Source organism: Mesoplodon bidens, assembly GCF_964165515.1.
Source record: "Mesoplodon bidens genome assembly, chromosome: 2".
Lineage (NCBI taxonomy): Eukaryota > Metazoa > Chordata > Mammalia > Artiodactyla > Ziphiidae > Mesoplodon > Mesoplodon bidens.
The window spans coordinates 156248324-156267265 of NC_138177.1; the positions used below are offsets into that span (position 1 = coordinate 156248324).

The following is an 18942-nucleotide window of genomic DNA, read 5'->3' on the forward strand; positions in this document are numbered from 1 at the left end:
ATCATTTTACTGTAATCTTGAGCCTCTGCTTTAGGGCATGAGGTGCTGATCCCTTGAGATCAGTTATGGCCATGAGATGTTGTCTGCCAAGTATGCTGGGTTTTCTCTGTGTAATTTGAAAGAGATTTGCCAGGGCCCACTTGCCATTGGCTGGGCCCAGGAGTTTCACCAACCATGTCATTACTGCTCTGTGGTTCCTACTGACCCAAAACTGATACAGTTATATGCTAGAAATCTTTATGTTTTCATTCCTGGGGACAAACTTGAGTTTTCCTGAAATCTCTGGGAGTTTTTCAATCTGGTTTTTTTTTTTGCTCTGCTCTTGTAGGCATTTGGTTGTTATTCATACATGTGTATAAGGGGCCAACCAGCACCTGATACACGAACACCTCATCTTACTGCACTTTGCTTTCTTGCACTTCTCAGATGGTTCATTTTTTACAGATGGAGGGTTTGCAGCAACCCTGTGTCAAGCAAATCTATTAGTGCCATTTTTCATTTTGTTATGGTGGTCTATGATCCATGATTTTTGTTACTACCAAGACTCACTGAAGCCTCAGGTGGCGGTTAGCATTTTTTAGCAATAAAGTTTTTTTTTAAATACATTTATTTGTTTTATTTATTTTATTTTTGGCTGCACTGGGTCTTCATTGCTGCTCGCGGGCTTTCTTTATTTGCAGCAAGCGGGGGCTACTCTTCGTTGTGGTACGCGGGCTTCTCATTGCGGTGGCCTCTCTTGTTGTGGAGCACGGGCTCCAGGCACGCAGGCTTCCACAGTTGTGGCACGTGGGCTCAGCACTGTGGCTCACAGGCTCCAGAGCGCAGGCTCAGCAGCTGTGGCACACGGGCCCAGCTGCTCCGTGGCATGTGGGATCTTCCTGGACCAGGGCTCGAACACACGTCCCCTGCATTGGCAGGTGGGCTCTCAACCACTGCGCCACCAGGGAAGCCCCGGCAATAAAGTATTTTTTAACTAAGGCATGCACATTGTTTTTTTAGACATAATGCTATTGTGTACTTAATAGACTACAGTATAGCATAAACATAGCTTTTATACGCACCGGGAAGCCAAAAAAGTCGTGTGACTTGCTTTATTGTGATACTCGTTTTACTGTGATGGTCTAGAACTGAACCTGCAATGTCTCTGAGGTGTGCCTGCACTTTAGATGACTCCCTTGCCTTCATTCTAAACCTGGGTATTAATAAACATCATATTGTTCTTTCCAGAAAGAGACAAGCAGTGCCCTGACCCATGCTGGAGCCCATCTTGACCTCTCTGCATTCTCCTCCTGGGAGGTATGTTTTCTTTATCCACTGTGCTGGTCTTGCCTGTTCACTCCTCAGAGGGATCACTCGGTCTCCTGTTTTTAATGTGATAAACTTATGATAAGACATCAGTTCTTGGGGCCAAGCATCTACAAAGAACGTAGAAAGATAAAAAGAATAAAAAGTGGAGCTTCCCTGGTGGCACAGTGGTTAAGAATCTGCCTGCCAATGCAGGGCACACGGGTTCGTGCCCCGGTCCGGGAGGATCCCACATGCCGCAGAGCGGCTGGGCCCGTGCGCCATGGCCGCTGAGCCTGCGCGTCCAGAGCCTGTGCTCCGCAACGGGAGAGGCCACAACAGTGAGAGGCCCGCGTACCGCAAAAAAAAAAAAAAAGAATAAAAAGTGTATCCAACTTCTTTGAAAACTGTAAACTAAAAATTCTAACCATCTTAAGCTGTAGTGGAGGTAATGGAACACTACCAGTATGGTTATGTATGAACTTAACCCCCAAGGCCTCTTTGGAGAGTTGGGGCGTACTGCTAGGAGATTGGCTGTGGAATGCGTGGTCTTGCCACAGCTTTAGGAACACCCACACCCCAGCCTGCAAAGACGAAGTTTCAGCATTTGTTGTTTCTCCAAGTCTATTTATATAAAATTGTAACTTGTCTCTTTCATACAGGAGTTGGCCTCCCTGGGTCTGGACAGATTGAAATCTGCACTCTTAGCTTTAGGCCTGAAGTGCGGCGGGTAAGAGGCTGGTTTTTCTATCAGAACTGTCTCATTTACTGTGTGTTTCACAATCTTCTAAGTGGCTCTGATTCCCTTCTTTCTGTCACCCCCCACTACAAAGATAAGCAAGCCTATAAAGTAATCCTGAAATCCTTTGCCCCTTGTGTCTCCTTAGGACCCTAGAAGAGCGAGCCCAGAGGCTATTCAGCACCAAAGGAAAGTCCCTGGAGTCACTCGACACCTCCCTGTTTGCCAAAAATCCCAAGTCAAAGGGCACCAAGCGGTGAGTGGCTGGGGCCGCACCTCTGCTGACACTTTAAAGTTTTTATTCCCATGCAGAATTCTTACAACAACAGAAATTTTAAAGCCTGTTTTATCACCACTGTTGATCCATTGAGAGCCAGTCAGCTCTCTCTCTGCTAATGGCAGAGCATGCTCTCATTGTTATTATAAACCAAAGACAGTCTGTACTCAGCTGACTGAGAGTGGGTGATGTCTGTAAAGTTGAAACTGTGCCCTGGGTACCTTTTGTTACCTCTGTAGGTTATAGAAACTAAGTAGGTTCAAAAATATTTTTCTAAGTACATTTTTACTAACGACGGTTGAATCTGTTCTTGAGCCACATGCTTGTACGGGGTTTTTTTTGTTTGTTTGTTTGTTTACGGTAGGCGGGCCTCTCACTGTTGTGGCCTCTTCCATTGCGGAGCACAGGCTCCGGACGCGCAGGCTCAGCGGCCATGGCCCACGGGCCCAGTCGCTCCGCGGCACGTGGGATCTTCCCGGACTGGAGCATGAACCCGTGTCCCCTGCATCGGCAGGCGGACTCTCAACCACTGTGCCACCAGGGAAGCCCAGGGTTTTTTTTTTTAATAAATTTATTTTATTTTTATTTATTTTTGGCTGCGTTGGGCCTTTGTTGCTGCGTGCGTGCTTCCTCTAGTTGCAGCGAGTGGGGGCTACTCTTCGTTGCAGTGCGCACGCTTCTCATCGCGGTGGCTTCCCTTGTTGCAGAACACGGGCTCTAGGCCTGCAGGCTCAGTAGTTGTGGCTCGCTGGCTCTAGAGCGCAGGCTCAGTAGTTGTGGCGCACGGGCTTAGTTGCTTCACGGCATGTGGGATCTTCCCGGTCCAGGGCTCGAACCCGTGTCCCCATGTTGGCAGGTGGATTCTTAACCACTGCGCCACGAGGAAAGCCCTGCATAGGTTGTTTCTTATATGTGGTTTTCCTAATTCTCAAAACAATCCCAAAAAGTTATCCTGATTTTTTGCAGATAAGGACTTAGAAAAGTTATGGGATGTGTCTGTTATCTCACAGTTACTAAGGAGCAAGGTCAGGATTTGGGCCCAAGTCTGCTGGTTCCAGAGCTTGCTCTTCTGTACCACATTTCCTTTGTATGTTATAATCATGGAAATTTAAATACCTGGTTATGTCTTTCACCTTCTAGAATGAGGTCAAAGAGGAAGCTTCCATGCATTCTAAGAAATAACCTCAGTACTTCTATCAGCGAGTCCTAAGCTGAACAGAGCATTTGCTTTCACAACGTGGTATTTCTCACATGCTTGTAATTTTTAATGCACCCATGGAATAAATGTTCCCAGATGTACGGAACAGGGCATTGGGTAAAAGAACCCTTGAGTGATACAGTTTATTTCTTATTTTCAGAGACACTGAGAGGAACAAAGACATTGCTTTCCTAGAAGCCCAGATCTACGAATATGTAGAGATTCTTGGGGTGAGTAACTGACTCTGCTGAGGGCTGTAAATGATACAAGATGGGGAAGTAAGAGAAATATGAATTTGTAGGATTTTTCTTTTTAGGATTGCAAGAGGGAAGATACATATCAAACTACTTCAGCAGAAAATTGGGTTCTCCTAGGGTACTTGGCCCTTCATAGAGGTGCTGTTCTGTTCTTAGGTGTCTGTTGTTAGGTGATATTCCCAAGGTTGCCCAATCCCATGAGGCTAGGCAGAGAGAATAGACTCCCCTTAGTATCCACATTCTTTGCCTGAGCTCTGGTGTATACCCAGGGGTGACCCAAGAAGCAGACACTCAAAAATCAGATGAGAGTAGCTTTTCAGATGTGACTTATTCTGAAAAGGCATTCCTTACGTGTTCACAAGATTGTGTGAAACTTCTTAAGGCCAGGAGGTTAGTGGTACAGAGCTGGCTGTGAGCTGCTCCTTTCTGAATATTCTTTCAAGAAGAAGCTGAAGTGGGGGTTGCGGGTAGAAAAAGGCCTAACCTGACCAGGATGCTTATCTCAGAGAGAAAGAAGGGACGAGTGGGAGGAAATGACTCTTTCAGGGAAGAGAAGGTGGAGGAAAGGGCACCACTCATCCAGAGAAGGTGGTCAGTGTCTCTGGGAGTCCTGCGGAGGACCGGCCTTTCTGGTTGTCTGCTTTCAACCACTCTGAGCCTTTGCCTCTACAAATGCTCACGTGGTGCTTTGAGTGAGCAGGTGGGTCCGGCTCAGATAGCTGGTCTGCGTGTCTCTGTCAGTTGCCATGGACATTTTCATTCTGCCCTTGTTTGAGGACCACTTATGTAATAGGTTATAAAACTAAGATTCATCTTTTTGTTTCCTTCTATTACAACCGCTTTTGATAAGAGGAGGCTAGCCAGACATTGGATACTGGGGGTACTTATATTCTCCACAGTAAACCTGCACTGTGCTAGAGTGGGCAGTAGTCTGTGTTGCCAGTCCTCTGAAGAAGACTGAGAGGCAAATTTGTGCCCCTGACACAGGTGTGCCCACTACTTCTCCCTCCTTTGAGAGCATTTTGCTTTCCCTGCCAGGAGGTGGCACTCTTGTCTTTGGAATTCCAGCCAGTTCCAGCCAAAATGGTTTCTAGATGTTGCTCTTGTTATGTACTGATATTATTTTTACCATTATTTCACCATTTATTGGTACCTGTTGGTTTCCAGACATTATGCTAGATTTTTGGATACAGTAGTGAATATGACACAGCCTCTTGCCCTCGAAAAGCCCACTTTGCGGCTGAGGGCTACAAATAACTGCAGTATAATGTGACAAGTGCTGTAAATACATTGAGATTGAGTGCTCTACCTAGGAAGAGGGAGATAAAAATGTTCCAGGTAGAGGAAACAGCAAGCAAGAAGGTAAAATACGATGAAAGGAAATAATGAGGAAACCAGTATATATGGGTGTGCCTTGTAAAGGAGGGAGTGGTCAGAGAAATTTGGAAAGTTATGTTGTAAATTGGAACCTTGTCCTTTAAGCAGCAGAAAGCCAATAAAAGTTCTTTAAGCGAAGTGTACCATTAGATTGGTTATTTTGAGCAGAAAAATCTGGGAACAGCATGGAAGCTGGACTGGAATGAGGAGAGACTCAGGTCAAGTTAGAAGGTTGTCATCTTGGTGAGGACGATAACAGTGGGAAGGAGAAGGAAGGACTGATTCAGGAGATATTTTAGAGACAGAAGAGAAGAGACTGTTCTCTTTTGTTCTGTGATAGTTCGTGGCCTCAGACGAGTAACTTAGGCAAGTGCTTTATAAAACCTTTGACTTCTTCCTTTAAGATCAGGGAAGAATTATTCCTCTGCTGATGAGGAATTCTGATTTGAAGACAAGACTTTCTCTTTGTTCGACAAGGAAGAAAACCTAATCCTTGGAAGTGAGGGGTCAGTGAGGGTTATAGCAGAATAGGAAATTTCCCTTCTTGTTCTGCACTATTCTTTGACTTCCCTTTTCATTTATGGGCTTGACTTAGGAACAGCGACATCTCACTCATGAAAATGTACAGCGCAAGCAGGCAAGAACCGGAGAAGAGCGAGAAGAGGAGGAGGAAGAGCAGATCAGCGAGAGTGAAAGTGAAGACGAAGAGAACGAAATCATTTACAACCCCAAAAACCTGCCCCTTGGCTGGGATGGCAAAGTCAGTCCCAACACTACCATCTTTCCCTCATATCCCATTTTGGAAGCAGATGCAGACACTAGTCTAATACTGTTTTTTATCTGATTTCTTTTAGCCCATTCCTTACTGGTTGTATAAGCTTCATGGCCTGAATATCAACTATAACTGTGAGATCTGTGGAAACTACACCTACCGAGGTCCCAAGGCCTTCCAGCGGCATTTTGCTGTAAGGAATTCAGAACCATTTCTCCTGGACGTTGAAGCATGAAACATGAGTCTTTTAGAGAAGAGGATAGGAGCAGCCTGAGAGGATCACTAGTGTCCAGAGCCTAAGAGAATCAGAGAAGGAGCGGATCTAAAGTCCAGCATGTGGCATTTGGCCTCTGGCACCAGTGCCAGCCTTGGGTAGTACCTGAGATGGTTTCTGGAGGCATCCCACCACTCTGCTGTTTGAACCTCATTTCTGTTTTCTCTTGCTTGCTCTTTATTTTTCTTTTTGCCTTTCTGACTCCTTGGTCATTTCTCTATCCTGTTGCTAGTACTCAGGACCAAAGAAAGGGCTGACCGCCTCCTTCTTTGGGTCTTAAATGGGCCTTTGCCTCTTGAAAAAAAGAAACGAAGAGGATGACATTTATCAAGCTATTCTTGGGAGAAGGCATTATCTGGGTGGTACTCCAGTAAGTGAATTCACCCTTGTTTTGTTTCTGCCTTCAATTCTTAGTACTTGGAAGGAAATTTTACAGAATGGAAGACTTGCTAGATGTAGCCAAGGATGGCGAATTTATATGAACTCCTCTCTCTCTCCCTCAGACGTACATATTACTAATTGATCCTGGGGTCTTTTCCGCTAAGCTCCTGAGTACTCTCTGAATCTTTCTCAACCACCTCCAGCGAATTAGAATTGGCATCCAGGGCCCATGCCATTTGCTGTCCCTGAGCCAGAACTGTCATTGCATCAGCGTCTCTTACTGGTCTCTTTCGTACCCTTGCCTATATCTGATAAACAGTCTTCTCCTTTACTTCCAAAGATGACGCTGACCAGCCATCAGTAACGCTTACTGATGCTGGTGGAGAGGGGTTGCTTGGGAGGTGACTGGTGAGTTGTGGTCTTGACACAGGTTTTGTCTGGATCTGGAATCTAGGTTTTTTATAAACCAGCCCAGTGAGGCAAACAGTGCAGTGCTGCTCTGAAGTAAGAGGCTCTTGTCAGTGACAGCCAGCTGTCTACAAACAAGAGCCACAAAAGGAACGCTGCCTTTAGGTGGAGCCTTTTGCAGAGGGTCAGGGTAGGGCTTATGAGTAGAATGGAGTTAGTGCTCAGTGTTCAGTCATCCCGTTTCACATTGTCCTCTTGCTTTTCCCAGGAATGGCGTCATGCTCATGGCATGAGGTGTTTGGGCATCCCAAACACTGCCCACTTTGCTAACGTGACACAGATTGAAGATGCCGTCTCCTGTAAGTAAGCTTTATTGTTCCCGAGGTCAGACCTACAGTTCACCTTCCCGATACCCTGGTGTGTCCAGGCCTAAGGGCAGCAGGTTGTGGATATGTACAAACTACTACAGTCCTACATACTTTCACTGCTTTTTGAGGGGATGAATTAGCCAGCCGTACTGATTCTTTCTCCCTTGAGAAGAGCTCTGTGCTGACTATAAAACAGGTTTTTGTTTTTTCCCCCCTCAGCCGTGCTGTGCGGCTTGTGGGATTTTAGTTCCCCAACCAGGGATTGAACCTGGGCCCTCAGCAGTGAGAGTTTGGAGTCCTAACCACTGTACTGCCAGGAAATTCCCTAAAATGGCTTTTAACTGGGGTCTGTGAACTCCCGTGTATGCAAGATTTTGAGTGAATGGGTTTATGTATATTTTTTGAATTGATTTTACTATGTTAACTGCAGGTATGAAGGAAAAAGTAGAAATGGTCTCAGTAAACTTATTTCTGAGGTGACAGGGCAGATACCCAGCAACACGGCAGCAAAATACCTCTTGGAGAAAAAGCCAAGTGCAGCGTGTGTCCAGGAGTGTGTTGTTGAAGCGCCCAGGGACCTCAGTCAGGCTTCCTGTTTGCCTGGCAATGGTAGCTTTTGCCATCTTTCTCACAGGCTTCTTATTTTCTTTCTAGTTTACCTCTTTTCTGTCACATTTTCACTGTTAGTGGGTTAGACCGTGAAGAAAGTAATTTTACCACTCCACTTTGTTAAATTTCAGGCACTCCCTCTCAGGTGTGCATATCACACTACTCCACTGCCTGTTCAGCTAACTCCTTTGGCTCCCAGCTCTGGGGTTGTTCAAATCCTCCGTGGCAGAGCCAAGTAGAAATGACCTTCTAAAGAGCTCCCTGATCCCTGATTTAACCTGTGGACTCTGGGGACTCTTTCATTGAGTTTTTTGTGTGAGTCAGCTTTGGGGACTCCTCCTTGCTGTTTTTTATGTTTTGTTTTAATACTTTTTTAAATTTTTATATTTATTTATTTTATTTATTTTTGGCTGCGTTGGGTCTTCGTTGCTGCGTGCAGGCTTTCTCTAGTTGCGGTGAGTGGGGGCTACTCTTTGTTGTGGTGTGCAGGCTTCTCATCATGGTGGCTTCTCTTTTTGCAGAGCACAGACCCTAGGTGCACGGGCTTCAGTAGTTGCAGCACGCAGGCTCAGTAGTTGTGGCTCGCGGGCTCTAGAGCGCAGGCTCAGTAGTTGTGGCACACAGGTTTAGTTGTTCCACGGCATGTGGGATCTTCCCGGACCAGGGCTCAAACCCGTGTCCCCTGCATTGGCAGGCGGATTCTTATCCACTGCACCGCCAGGGAATTCCCTCCCCTCCCCTCCCCTCCCCTCCCCTCCTCTCTTTTTTTCTTTTCAATATTTATTTTATTTATTTGGCTGTGCCGGGTCTTAGTTGCAGCATGCAGGATCTAGTTCCCTGACCAGGAATCGAACCTGGACCCCCTGCATTGGGAGTGCAGAGTCTTAGCCACTGGACCACCAAAGAGGTCCCTGGTGTGTATTTCCTTATGTCCTGCAAATTGCCTGAGTTAATTTATTACTTCTGATACCTTGAAATTGAACTATTTACATTATTTTAGGCTTATAGTCATGCCAACTACAAAAACAAAGGGGATGTTTTAATTAATTTTGTTCCATGTATTTATTTTTCCTAAGCATTGCCCCCAAGTCTTATGTTAAATAGAAGCAGACAATAAGTCATCCTTCCCTGGATGCTGTTTTTAAGGACCATGGTGATGCAGCTACACTAATTTTAAAACTGGCTTATGATTTTATTATCACATTCCTCAAAAGAAAGATGACAACATTTTTACTACTTTTTCTTTTATCAGGCCTTGAATAAAACAGCATTCCTGAATTATTTCGTACTGGGTGGTAGATATTCTTTTAATGCAGGTTTTTTTGTTTTGTTTTTGTTTTGGCCACACTGCACGCCATGCAGGATTGCCAGGGAAATCTCCATCTGTTCATCTTCTTTTTTTTTTTTTAATTAATTAATTAATTTATTTATTTATTTTTGGCTGTGTTGGGTCTTCATTTCTGTGCGAGGGCTTTCTCTAGTTGTGGCAAGCGGGTGCCACTGTTCATCGCGGTGCGCGGGCCTCTCACTATTGCGGCCTCTCTTGCTGCGGAGCACAGGCTCCAAACGCGCAGGCTCAGTAGTTGTGGCTCACGGGCCTAGTTGCTCCGTGGCATGTGGGATCTTCCCAGACCAGGGCTTGAACCCATGTCCCCTCCATTGGCAGGCAGATTCTCAACCACTGTGCCACCAGGGAGGCCCTGTGCATCTTCTTTAGTGAAGTATTTGTATTAGACTTGTGCCCATTCTTTCTTTATTTATTTAGATGCATTGGGTCTTAGTTGCGGCACGCGGGCTCAATAGTTGTGGCGTGTGGGCTCTAGAGTGTGTGGGCTTAGTTGCCCCACAGCATGTGGGATCTTAGTTTCCCAACCAGGGATCAAACCCACGTCCCCTGCATTGGAAGGTGGGTTCTTAACCACTGGACCACCAGGGAAGTCCCTAATGCAGTTACTTACCCTGTGAGGATTCTTTTTAGAAGTTTTGTTTTTACTTTCATAAATAAAACATGTGCTTTTTGTTTTCCTTTCAGACACTTGTCAGATTTAGTGATCAAAGCCATATTTTTGTCATAAAATCAATGGGATTACATGCTACATTCTCTTCTGTCATTTGAAACTTTAAATAGAGATTACTTCTTCATACAAGGGGACCACTCTGAGAAGATTCTTTAGTTAATAGCCAATACAATTCCTTGATTTATTATGAAACTCAATATTTTTTTTTTGAAACTCAATATTTTTAAAGTAGGAAACTCAATATTTTTATTCTGAGTTTTACTTTTTCCTCTTTTTTTTGACTTGAATTTTATTTATTTTTTTATACAGCAGGTTCTTATTAGTTATCTATTTTATACATATTAGTGTACATATGTCAATCCCAATCTCCCAATTCATCCCACCACCACCACCCCATTACTATTTCATTTTTATAATTATTTTCTTCAATCTTGTTTCTTTGTGCTTTTTTTTTTTTTTTTTTTTTTTTTTTTGCTGTACGCGGGCCTCTCACTGTTGTGGCCCCTCCCGTTGCGGAGCACAGGCTCCGGATGCGCAGCCTCAGTGGCCATGGCTCACGGGCCCAGCTGCTCCACAGCATGTGGGATCCTCTCGGACCGGGACACGAACCCGTGTCCCCTGCATTGGCAGGTGGACTCTCCACCACTGCGCCACCAGGGAAGCCCCTGTGCTTTTTTTTAAGTCTATAATCAAGAACTTACTTTTTTTTCGAGGTATAGTTGATATTAGTTTCAGATGAATAACATAGTCACTCAAAATTTTTATAGATTATCCTCCATTTAAAGTTATAAAATATTGGGGAATTCCCTGGTGGTGCACTGGTTAGGGCTCCATGCTTTCACTGCCGAGGGCCCGGCTTTGGTCCATGTTCGGGGAACTAAGATCCCACAAGCTGTGAAAAAAAAAAAAGTTATAAAATATTGGCTATATTCTCTGTGTTGTACAATATGTCCTTGTAGCTTATTTATTTTATACATTGTAGTTTGTACCTCAAATTCCCTATCCTTATCTTGCCTCCCCCACCCTTGCCTCTCCCCACTGGTAACCACTAGTTCTCAATATCTGTGAATCTGTTTGTTTTAGTATCTTCATTTGTTTGTTTTATTTTTTAGATTCCACATGTAAGTGATAACATACAGTACTTGTCTTTCTCTGTCTGACTTATTTCACTAAGCATAATGCCCTCCAGGTCCATCCATGTTGTTGCACATGGCAAAATTTCATTCTTTTCTATGGCTGAGTAGTATTCCATTGTATATATACACCACGTCTTCTTTATTCATTCATTTGTTGATGGACACTTAGGTTGCTTCCATATCTTGTCTATTGTAAATAATGCTGCTATGAATGTTGGGAGTGCATGTATCTTTTTGAATTAGTATTTTTGTTTTCTTCTGATATATACCTAGGAGTGGAATTGCTGGATCATGCGGTACTTCTGTTTTTATTTTTTTGAGGAACCTCCATACTGTCTTCCATAGTGGCTGCACCAATTTACATTCCCACTAACAGTATAAGGGTTCCCTTTTTCCATATCCTTGTGAACATTTGTTATCTGTAGTCTTTTTGATCACAGCTATCCTGACAGGTGTGATGTTTCATTGTGGTTTTGATTTGCATTTCTCTGATGATCAGTGATGTTAAGTATCTTTTCATGTGCCTGTTAGCCATCTGTATGTCTTCTTTGGAAAAATGTCTATTCAGATCTTCTGCCCATTTTTTAACCAGATTGTTTGTTTTTTTGCTGTTGAGTTGTATGAGCTGTTTACATATTTTGAATATTAATCCCTTATCAGTCATATCATTTGCAAATATTTTCTCCCATTCAGTAGGTTGTCTTTTCATTTTTTTAATGGTTTCCTTTGCTGTGCAAAAGCTTTTAAGTTTAATTTATTTTGCTTTTATTTCCTTTGCCTTAGGAGACAGATCAAAAAAAATATTGCTACAACTTATATCATAGAGTATTCTGTGTATGTTTTCTTTTATGAGTTTTATGGTTTCTGGTCTTACATTTAGGTCTTTAATCCATTTTGAGTTTATTTTTGTATGTGATGTGAGAAAATGTTCTCATTTCATTCTTTTACATGTAGCTGTCCAGTTTTCCTAGCACCACTTTTTTAAAAAATATATTTATTTATTTATTTGGCTGCACCAGGTCTTCATTGAGGCATGTGGGATCTTTAGTTGCAGAATTCGAACTCTTAATTGCAGCATGTGGGATCTAGTTCCCTGACCAAGTATCGAACCCGGGCCCCCTGCATTGGGAGTGTGGAGTCTTAGCCAGTGGACCACCAGGGAAGTCCCCCAGCACCACTTATTGAAGGGACTATCTTTTCCCCACTGTGTATCCTTGCCTCTTTTGTCATAGGTTAATTGACCATAAGTGTGTGGGTTTGTTTTGGGCTCTCTATTCTGTTCCATTGATCTAGGGTTCTGTTTTTGTGCCACTACCATACTGTTTTGATTACTGTAGCTTTGTAGTATAGTTGGAAGTCAGGGAGTGTGATACCTCTAGCACTATTTTTATTTCTCAAGATTGCTTTGGTTAGTCAAGAACTTTCTTGTTTTTGTTCTTTATTCTTTCTAATACAGGCATTTAGAACTAGACATCATTCTGTTAGGAATCCATTGGAAATATCCATTATTGATATGTTACATTTAGAGCTTTGTTTATTAAAGAGGTTGTTTCTGAGTTTTAAAGAATAATTCAGTAATTATTTTTAAAAGCACTGTTTTTTTCATTCTGTTTCATTTATTTCTATTTTTCTTGGTCCATGCAGTAAGTTACAGAATTTCTGCCTTTAGAATGTATTTTATCTTTGTGTCCAAGTATATAGTCAGTGATTTGTTAAAGATTTATGTATACCTGAAAGGAAGTATGTCTCTCCACCTGTAGGCTGTTTAATTTTCCTGCAGTTTTCAGGTTTTCAATTTCATACTTATATCTATTTGTTTTGAATTCTGATAAAGACATGTTTACATTTCCAGTTGTAATTAAGCTTTGTCTCTTGCATTTCTGCCAGTTTTGTGTATATTTTAATTTGTGTTATTTGAGCCATATAAACTCAATATTGCACTGTAACCTTATTGATCACTCCCATATTCTTTTTGAAATTCCCATTACCTGATAGTTTGTTTGTTCTATTGTAATAGACTTAGACCATTTCCCCAGTTATCAAGATTTTGGCAGCGAATGTGGGCTCTTTTTTACCCCAGTCATCAATGCTCATCCTTGTATAGGGATATTAAGTGCTTTACACTCAGTGTATTAATTGATCTATTTATATTTAACTCCTTTGCTGGAAAGGTTATCTTGTTAGATTTCTCACTTACATAGATTATATAGTAGACTTGAATCTATTTCTTTGAGACAGGTAGTTTTCTAACATTTCTAACTTTAATGTTTTTTTTGGGGGGCTGTGTTGGGTCTTCATTGCTGCATGCGGGCTTTCTCTAGTTGCAGCGAGGAGGGGCTACTCTTCGCTGCGGTGCGGTGGCTTCTCTTGTTGCGGAGCATGGGCTCTAGGCGTGCGGGCCTCAGTACTTGCAGCACGCAGCCCCTAGAGTGTGCAGGCTTCAGTAGTTGTGGTGCACAGGCTCTAGGGTGCGCGGGCTTCAGTAGTTGTGGTGTGCAGGCTCAGTAGTTGTGGCGCATGGGCTTAGTTGCTCCACGGCATGTGGGATCTTCCCAGACCAGGGATTGAACCTGTGTCCTCTGCATTGGCAGGTGAATTCTTAACCACTGTGCCACCAGGGAAGTCTTTTAATGTTTCGTCTAATAGTTTCTTTCTACTACAAATTTCTATTATTATTAATGTGTATTATTAGTTGAGTTATTTATAGGAGGTGATTATATCTGGATGGCCTGAAGCAGTGTAAATTCTATACTTCTTACTCTCATAATGATTCTGGAGACATTATGTCTTTAATCTCATATCTATCAATATCCTTATCACCTTGTTTATAAAAAGTGTTTTTTCTGCTTTCAGATTCCCATTATCTCTATTATTTCACTTTTTTTAATTGAAGTATAGTTGATTTACAACATTATGTTTCACGTGTACAGTATAGTGATACAGTATTTTTAAACATCACACTGCATTTATAGTTATTATAAAATATGGGCTCTATTCCCTGTGCTATATCCTTGTAGCTTATTTATTTTATGCATAGTAGGTTTTACTTCCATTATGTCTTGTCATGATCTTTTTCCCTAGGACTTGGTTGATGGATTCTGTCAAGTTTTATATGTTTTCATATGTTCTGCTTCAAGGGTAAAGTTGGTTCAAAACCACATTCCTAATATAGTTTCATGTGGTGGTTAAGTGTGCAGACTCTGGAGAGGCCACTGGTTAGGGTCCAAATCATGGCTCCACCGCTTACTTACTGGCTATGGGACACAGGACAAGTTAGGTCTTTTAGTTCCTTATCCATCAAATGTAGGTGGTAATAATATTGATATATCTACTTCAGAGAGTTGTCTCAAAGTTTAAATGAGATAATGCAGGTCAAGTGCTACACCTGTCTGACCACAGTGTAGAATGTATTCAGTGAAGAAGCATAAGCTGCCATCATTATCAGCTTCACTTGTGGGCTCCTCTGCAGAGTCTGAGGCGTGAGATCCAAAGTCACCTTTATCTTTTCATTTGGAGTTTAATCTTACTATTACTAGCTACCATTTACCAGGTGCCTGGTGTATGCCAGGTAAATAGGAGATTTTTACACTCATTTAACCTTCAGAACAACCAGTGAGGTAGGAGGTCTCTCACATTTTCCAGAAGAGGAAAATGAGGTAAGTTTTTCAAAGTCACATAGCGTGTAAGTGGAAGAAAGCCATGGAGCAAACCCATGTCTGTTCTACAGCGGTCTCTTCTCTTTCCACAGTGCTATCCTGCCTTCTTAAAATCACCCTTATCAAGTAGATGTTTTTGAGTTGATCATTAAGGGGTATTCCAAAAAAAACTTCATGCATTTTCTCTTTAGCCATACAAAGATTTTTAGAAAACTTAAATTTTTTTCCAGAATATTATTGGCAGGTTCATGATTTTTCCATTATCCATATTGTTTTCAATATTTATTTCCTTATTCAGGTGTCTAGGTTTATCAATTTCTCTTATATGCATATTATTATTATTACCACTTCTTTGATTTATTGTATCATTTCCACCCATCATGACTTCCCTTGAATATTTGTAGGTTCTAATATTTGTAGGTTCTCTACATAGCATTTGTAGTTTCACTTCTATCTCAATATCACTTTCTCTTTTCATCCCCCTGCAATAGATCATTTATAGGTTTATTACAAATTTATCATCACCTTCCCCCTCCCTTTTTTTTTCCCAGGGATTATTCCTCCCTTTAAGTATCTTAGATTAACTCTCTGTCTTCCTTTTGGACTTTCAGTAACAGATAGAAGGTTGTATATATCTTGACTCCCACAAGATCATGACAGACTTTATCTCAGGTGTCTCACTAGTAGTAGGTGCCAATTAATTATGAAATCAAAGTTAATTCTATTCTGTAGAGTTTCTGCAATTTTTCTTCTTTTCCTATCGGTAGAATAATTATTTTTTATTAAACCTGGAATTTGTGTGTGGTTTTTGGGTTTGGGGTTTTTTGAAAGCATCAAAACTAGACATCTTAAGGATTTTTGCTTATGAGGAAGAGAACCCATTAAAACCTAACTCCATGCCCTCCATCCTGTTAGCAAGTATATGCTTATCCAGCTGTGCTTCTCTCTATATGTATGCCTTCTCCACGTCCTTGTGTCTTCTCTTTAAGCCTTAACTCACAATGAAGACAACTCTAGCCCTTGCCCTGTATGACCTTTTTCAGTTTTCAGAGCCTGCCATCATCCAGCTCAGTCTCTCAGTGTCCCAATTTCTAATATCTGGGAAGGACAATAGGTAGGCGCAGCTGGGTCAGGTGACATCTGTAGTCCAGTCAGCTGTCTTTTCAGTAGCCGGCAGCAAAAATAGCTACTTGTTAGACCAGGACTGCTCCTTCCAGAACACCTTGGGAAGATGTGTTCCCTGATGGGAGTGGGCAAGGAAGTAACCCTTGACACAGCTGTCACACTGGATGTACTTGTCTTTGTTTTAGATCATTCTGTTGAAGTTTTCCTTTTGGTGCTTTTAGCCAGGAGGGAGAGATTCAGTACTGTCATTTAAGTTACAGTAGGTTTTTATTGTTTTTTTTTTTTTACTTAAATGAAGGATTTCACTTATAAATTTATTATTTTAATCATTCCATTGTTCCAGACTTACGATTTTTTTAAAGGTGAACGAAAGACAGCTAAGAAAGAGCCCTATGGAATTGCCACCAGAGACTCCCCATTTAGGTGGTTGGTCACAAATGACCAATATTCGCTAGGTATAAGTCCACTAAACTAATAAACTAATAGCATCAGGTTCAAATACACCATCTTGTTTATGGCAGTATCATGAGAGTTACAATGTTTTCATGAACTCTAGGGACATTGCCTATGAGAGCAATCGCTTTGCTAAAATCATGATATCCTGTGTCTGTACCTTTTATCGGGTCGGCACTATCCCATCAAAAATAGGAAATTCAAATTAATTTGCCTCACTTACTCTTAGTGAACCCACGCTGGCGCCCAGAGGTGGTTCCATTTTTTTCTAATTGTTTTCAGATTCCTCTGAAGAGTAACATCTCCCTCACTGCTCCAGTTTCCTACATCCACTTCTTTCTTTAAGAAAATCATGACAGGGGCTTCCCTGGTGGCACGTGGTTGAGAATCCGCCTGCCAATGCAGAGGACACAGGTTCGATCTCTGGTCCGGGAAGATCCCACATGCTGCGGAGCAACTAAGCCTGTGCACCACAACTACTGAGCCTGCGCTCTAGAGCCCATGAGCCACAACTACTGAGCCTGCGTGCCTAGAGCCCGTGTTCCACAACGAGAGAAGCCACTGCAATGAGAAGCCTGTGCACTGCAACGGAGAGTAGCCCCCGCTTGCCACAACTAGAAAAAGCCTGCGCGCAGCAACGAAGGCCCAACACAGCCAAAAATAAATAAATAAAATAAATAAATTTATTAAAAAATGAAACTAACCACCCCAAAATTTGAGGCCTCTCACCTTCTGAGATGGCCCACACTGTGTCCTAAAAAAAAAGAAAATCATGACAGCCTTTCTGATATCTGGTATTTTAGAACCACTCTGGGTTGGATTCCTGAATGGCCTGGACAAAGAATATGGTAACGCCCTGCCCTGGCACGTGGTAAATTCTCCATTCCTTTGTAATGTGCATGTTATCTGGGCCTGAAGACTTCAGCTAATTTAAGGCAATTAGCAAGGAAGGAAAAGATGATTAGTTGAGTGCCTGTACACCAGGCACAGAGCTAAGCACTTATATGTTGTCTCATTTACTATTTCTTTACCCATTTTAGACTTCAACTTCCTCTATAGGATATACCTTCTAATCAAGTCAAGTTTATTAATTCCCTAGTGGTCCAGTGGTTAAGACTCTGCCTTCCAATGCAGAGGGTATGGGTTCGATCCCGGGAACTAAGATCCCGCATGCCGTGCGGTATGGCCAAAAATTTTTTTTTAAAGTGTGGTAATCTTGGGCTTCCTTGGTGGCGCAGTGGTTGAGAGTCCGCCTGCCGATGCAGGGGACACGGGTTCGTGCCCCGGTCCAGGAAGATCCCACATGCCGTGGAGTGGCTGGGCCCGTGAGCCATGGCCGCTGAGCCTGCGCGTCCGGAGCCTGTGCTCCGCAACGGGAGAGGCCACAACAGTGAGAGGCCCGTGTACCGCAAAAAAAATTAAAAAAAAAAAAAAAATGTGTGGTAATCTTGTCAAGTTTAGAGATTGTTCTACTTGATGGGAAATGTGAAAGCATATAAGAATCAAGTAATTGTTCCTTTTCACTGTAATCTGTTAATATTTTATCATCTTATCTCTGTAGCAGCAGACCTGTCCCATCTGCTCCACATAGCTCTTTGTTCTAAGGGTGCACCTTCCTGACACCATTCTTACAGGTTTAAGTTGTTCTTTCCCTAGTTTTGTTATCTGTCCTGTCTTTGTACGTGTTTGATCCCCTCCCTCTGAAGCTATGGTGGTGTCTGTAGATGTCTTCCCCTTTTCGTGATCATTGGAATAATTAGTTATTGAGCTGTCAGAATTCTCGTTTTAATGTCTTCAGTGCTTGTTGAGCCATCTTATCTTTCAGACTCTTTGGCCATGATATTTCACTTTTTTTTTCCTCTAAAGTTTTTGAAGTATATGCACCAGACTTTAAATAGACATATTTGACAATGTCTAGTGTTCTCAATCTCTTCTATTATGAACTTTAATACAATAAGGTCACTTTTTCCAATAATTCCTATATGTTGTACCACATTAGCTTTTTCCTTTGAGATTATCAGTTCTCAATTCTAAGAGGTCTTTGGTTAGATTTGATCCAACTTTTATTTTGCAGCCAAGAAACCTTACGGTAAAATTTTGCAATGAAAGGGGTTTGTCCACAGGCGATCCAGACCCAAAATTCCAGTTTGGGGCAGGTAGAAGTCTCAAGGGCAGGCACTCAGGGGGATCCTAATGAGGGATGTGTTGTAACACCTTGTACCCAGTGGAGTCTGATTGCTGATCCTTTCTCGTCCTGCAGTGTGGGCCAAGCTGAAACTGCAGAAGGCATCGGAACGATGGCAGCCTGACACCGAGGTGAGTGCTCACATGGCACCGGGGGCAGCATCAAGAGACAGAGCTCCCCCACCATGTAGAAGGGAGGTAGGAGATGGTCCCTGGTTCACTGCAGCAGCAAGTGTAATGTGACAATGTCTATAATTGGCTCTTGACTTGTAAGCCTAATTCATTTGTGATATTAAATTAAATGTGTCAGACTTTAAATCTGTGTCTTAAGACAGGTTATATCCTCCCACTGAAATTTTGAAGTGGCAAGCAGGGGTGCCCTGTGTCTTGTCCTGCCGTGAGGATTCATAAGCTAAGAAGTTGAGA

At 42.4% G+C, this 18942-nt stretch overlaps 1 protein-coding gene across 1 annotated transcript in view; it reads left to right on the plus strand.

Annotated features, from left to right (window-relative positions):
* The window catches only part of SF3A3 (splicing factor 3a subunit 3), a 28539-nt gene that overhangs the window by 8650 nt on the left and 947 nt on the right, over positions 1 to 18942 (plus strand). The window contains exons 9-16 of the mRNA XM_081217233.1: positions 1228 to 1296; positions 1947 to 2014; positions 2172 to 2279; positions 3659 to 3728; positions 5728 to 5892; positions 5987 to 6097; positions 7236 to 7326; positions 18593 to 18648. Of these exons, the coding sequence (XP_081073359.1) occupies positions 1228 to 1296; positions 1947 to 2014; positions 2172 to 2279; positions 3659 to 3728; positions 5728 to 5892; positions 5987 to 6097; positions 7236 to 7326; positions 18593 to 18648 (738 nt within the window). The remainder of the gene's footprint in view (positions 1 to 1227; positions 1297 to 1946; positions 2015 to 2171; positions 2280 to 3658; positions 3729 to 5727; positions 5893 to 5986; positions 6098 to 7235; positions 7327 to 18592; positions 18649 to 18942) is intronic.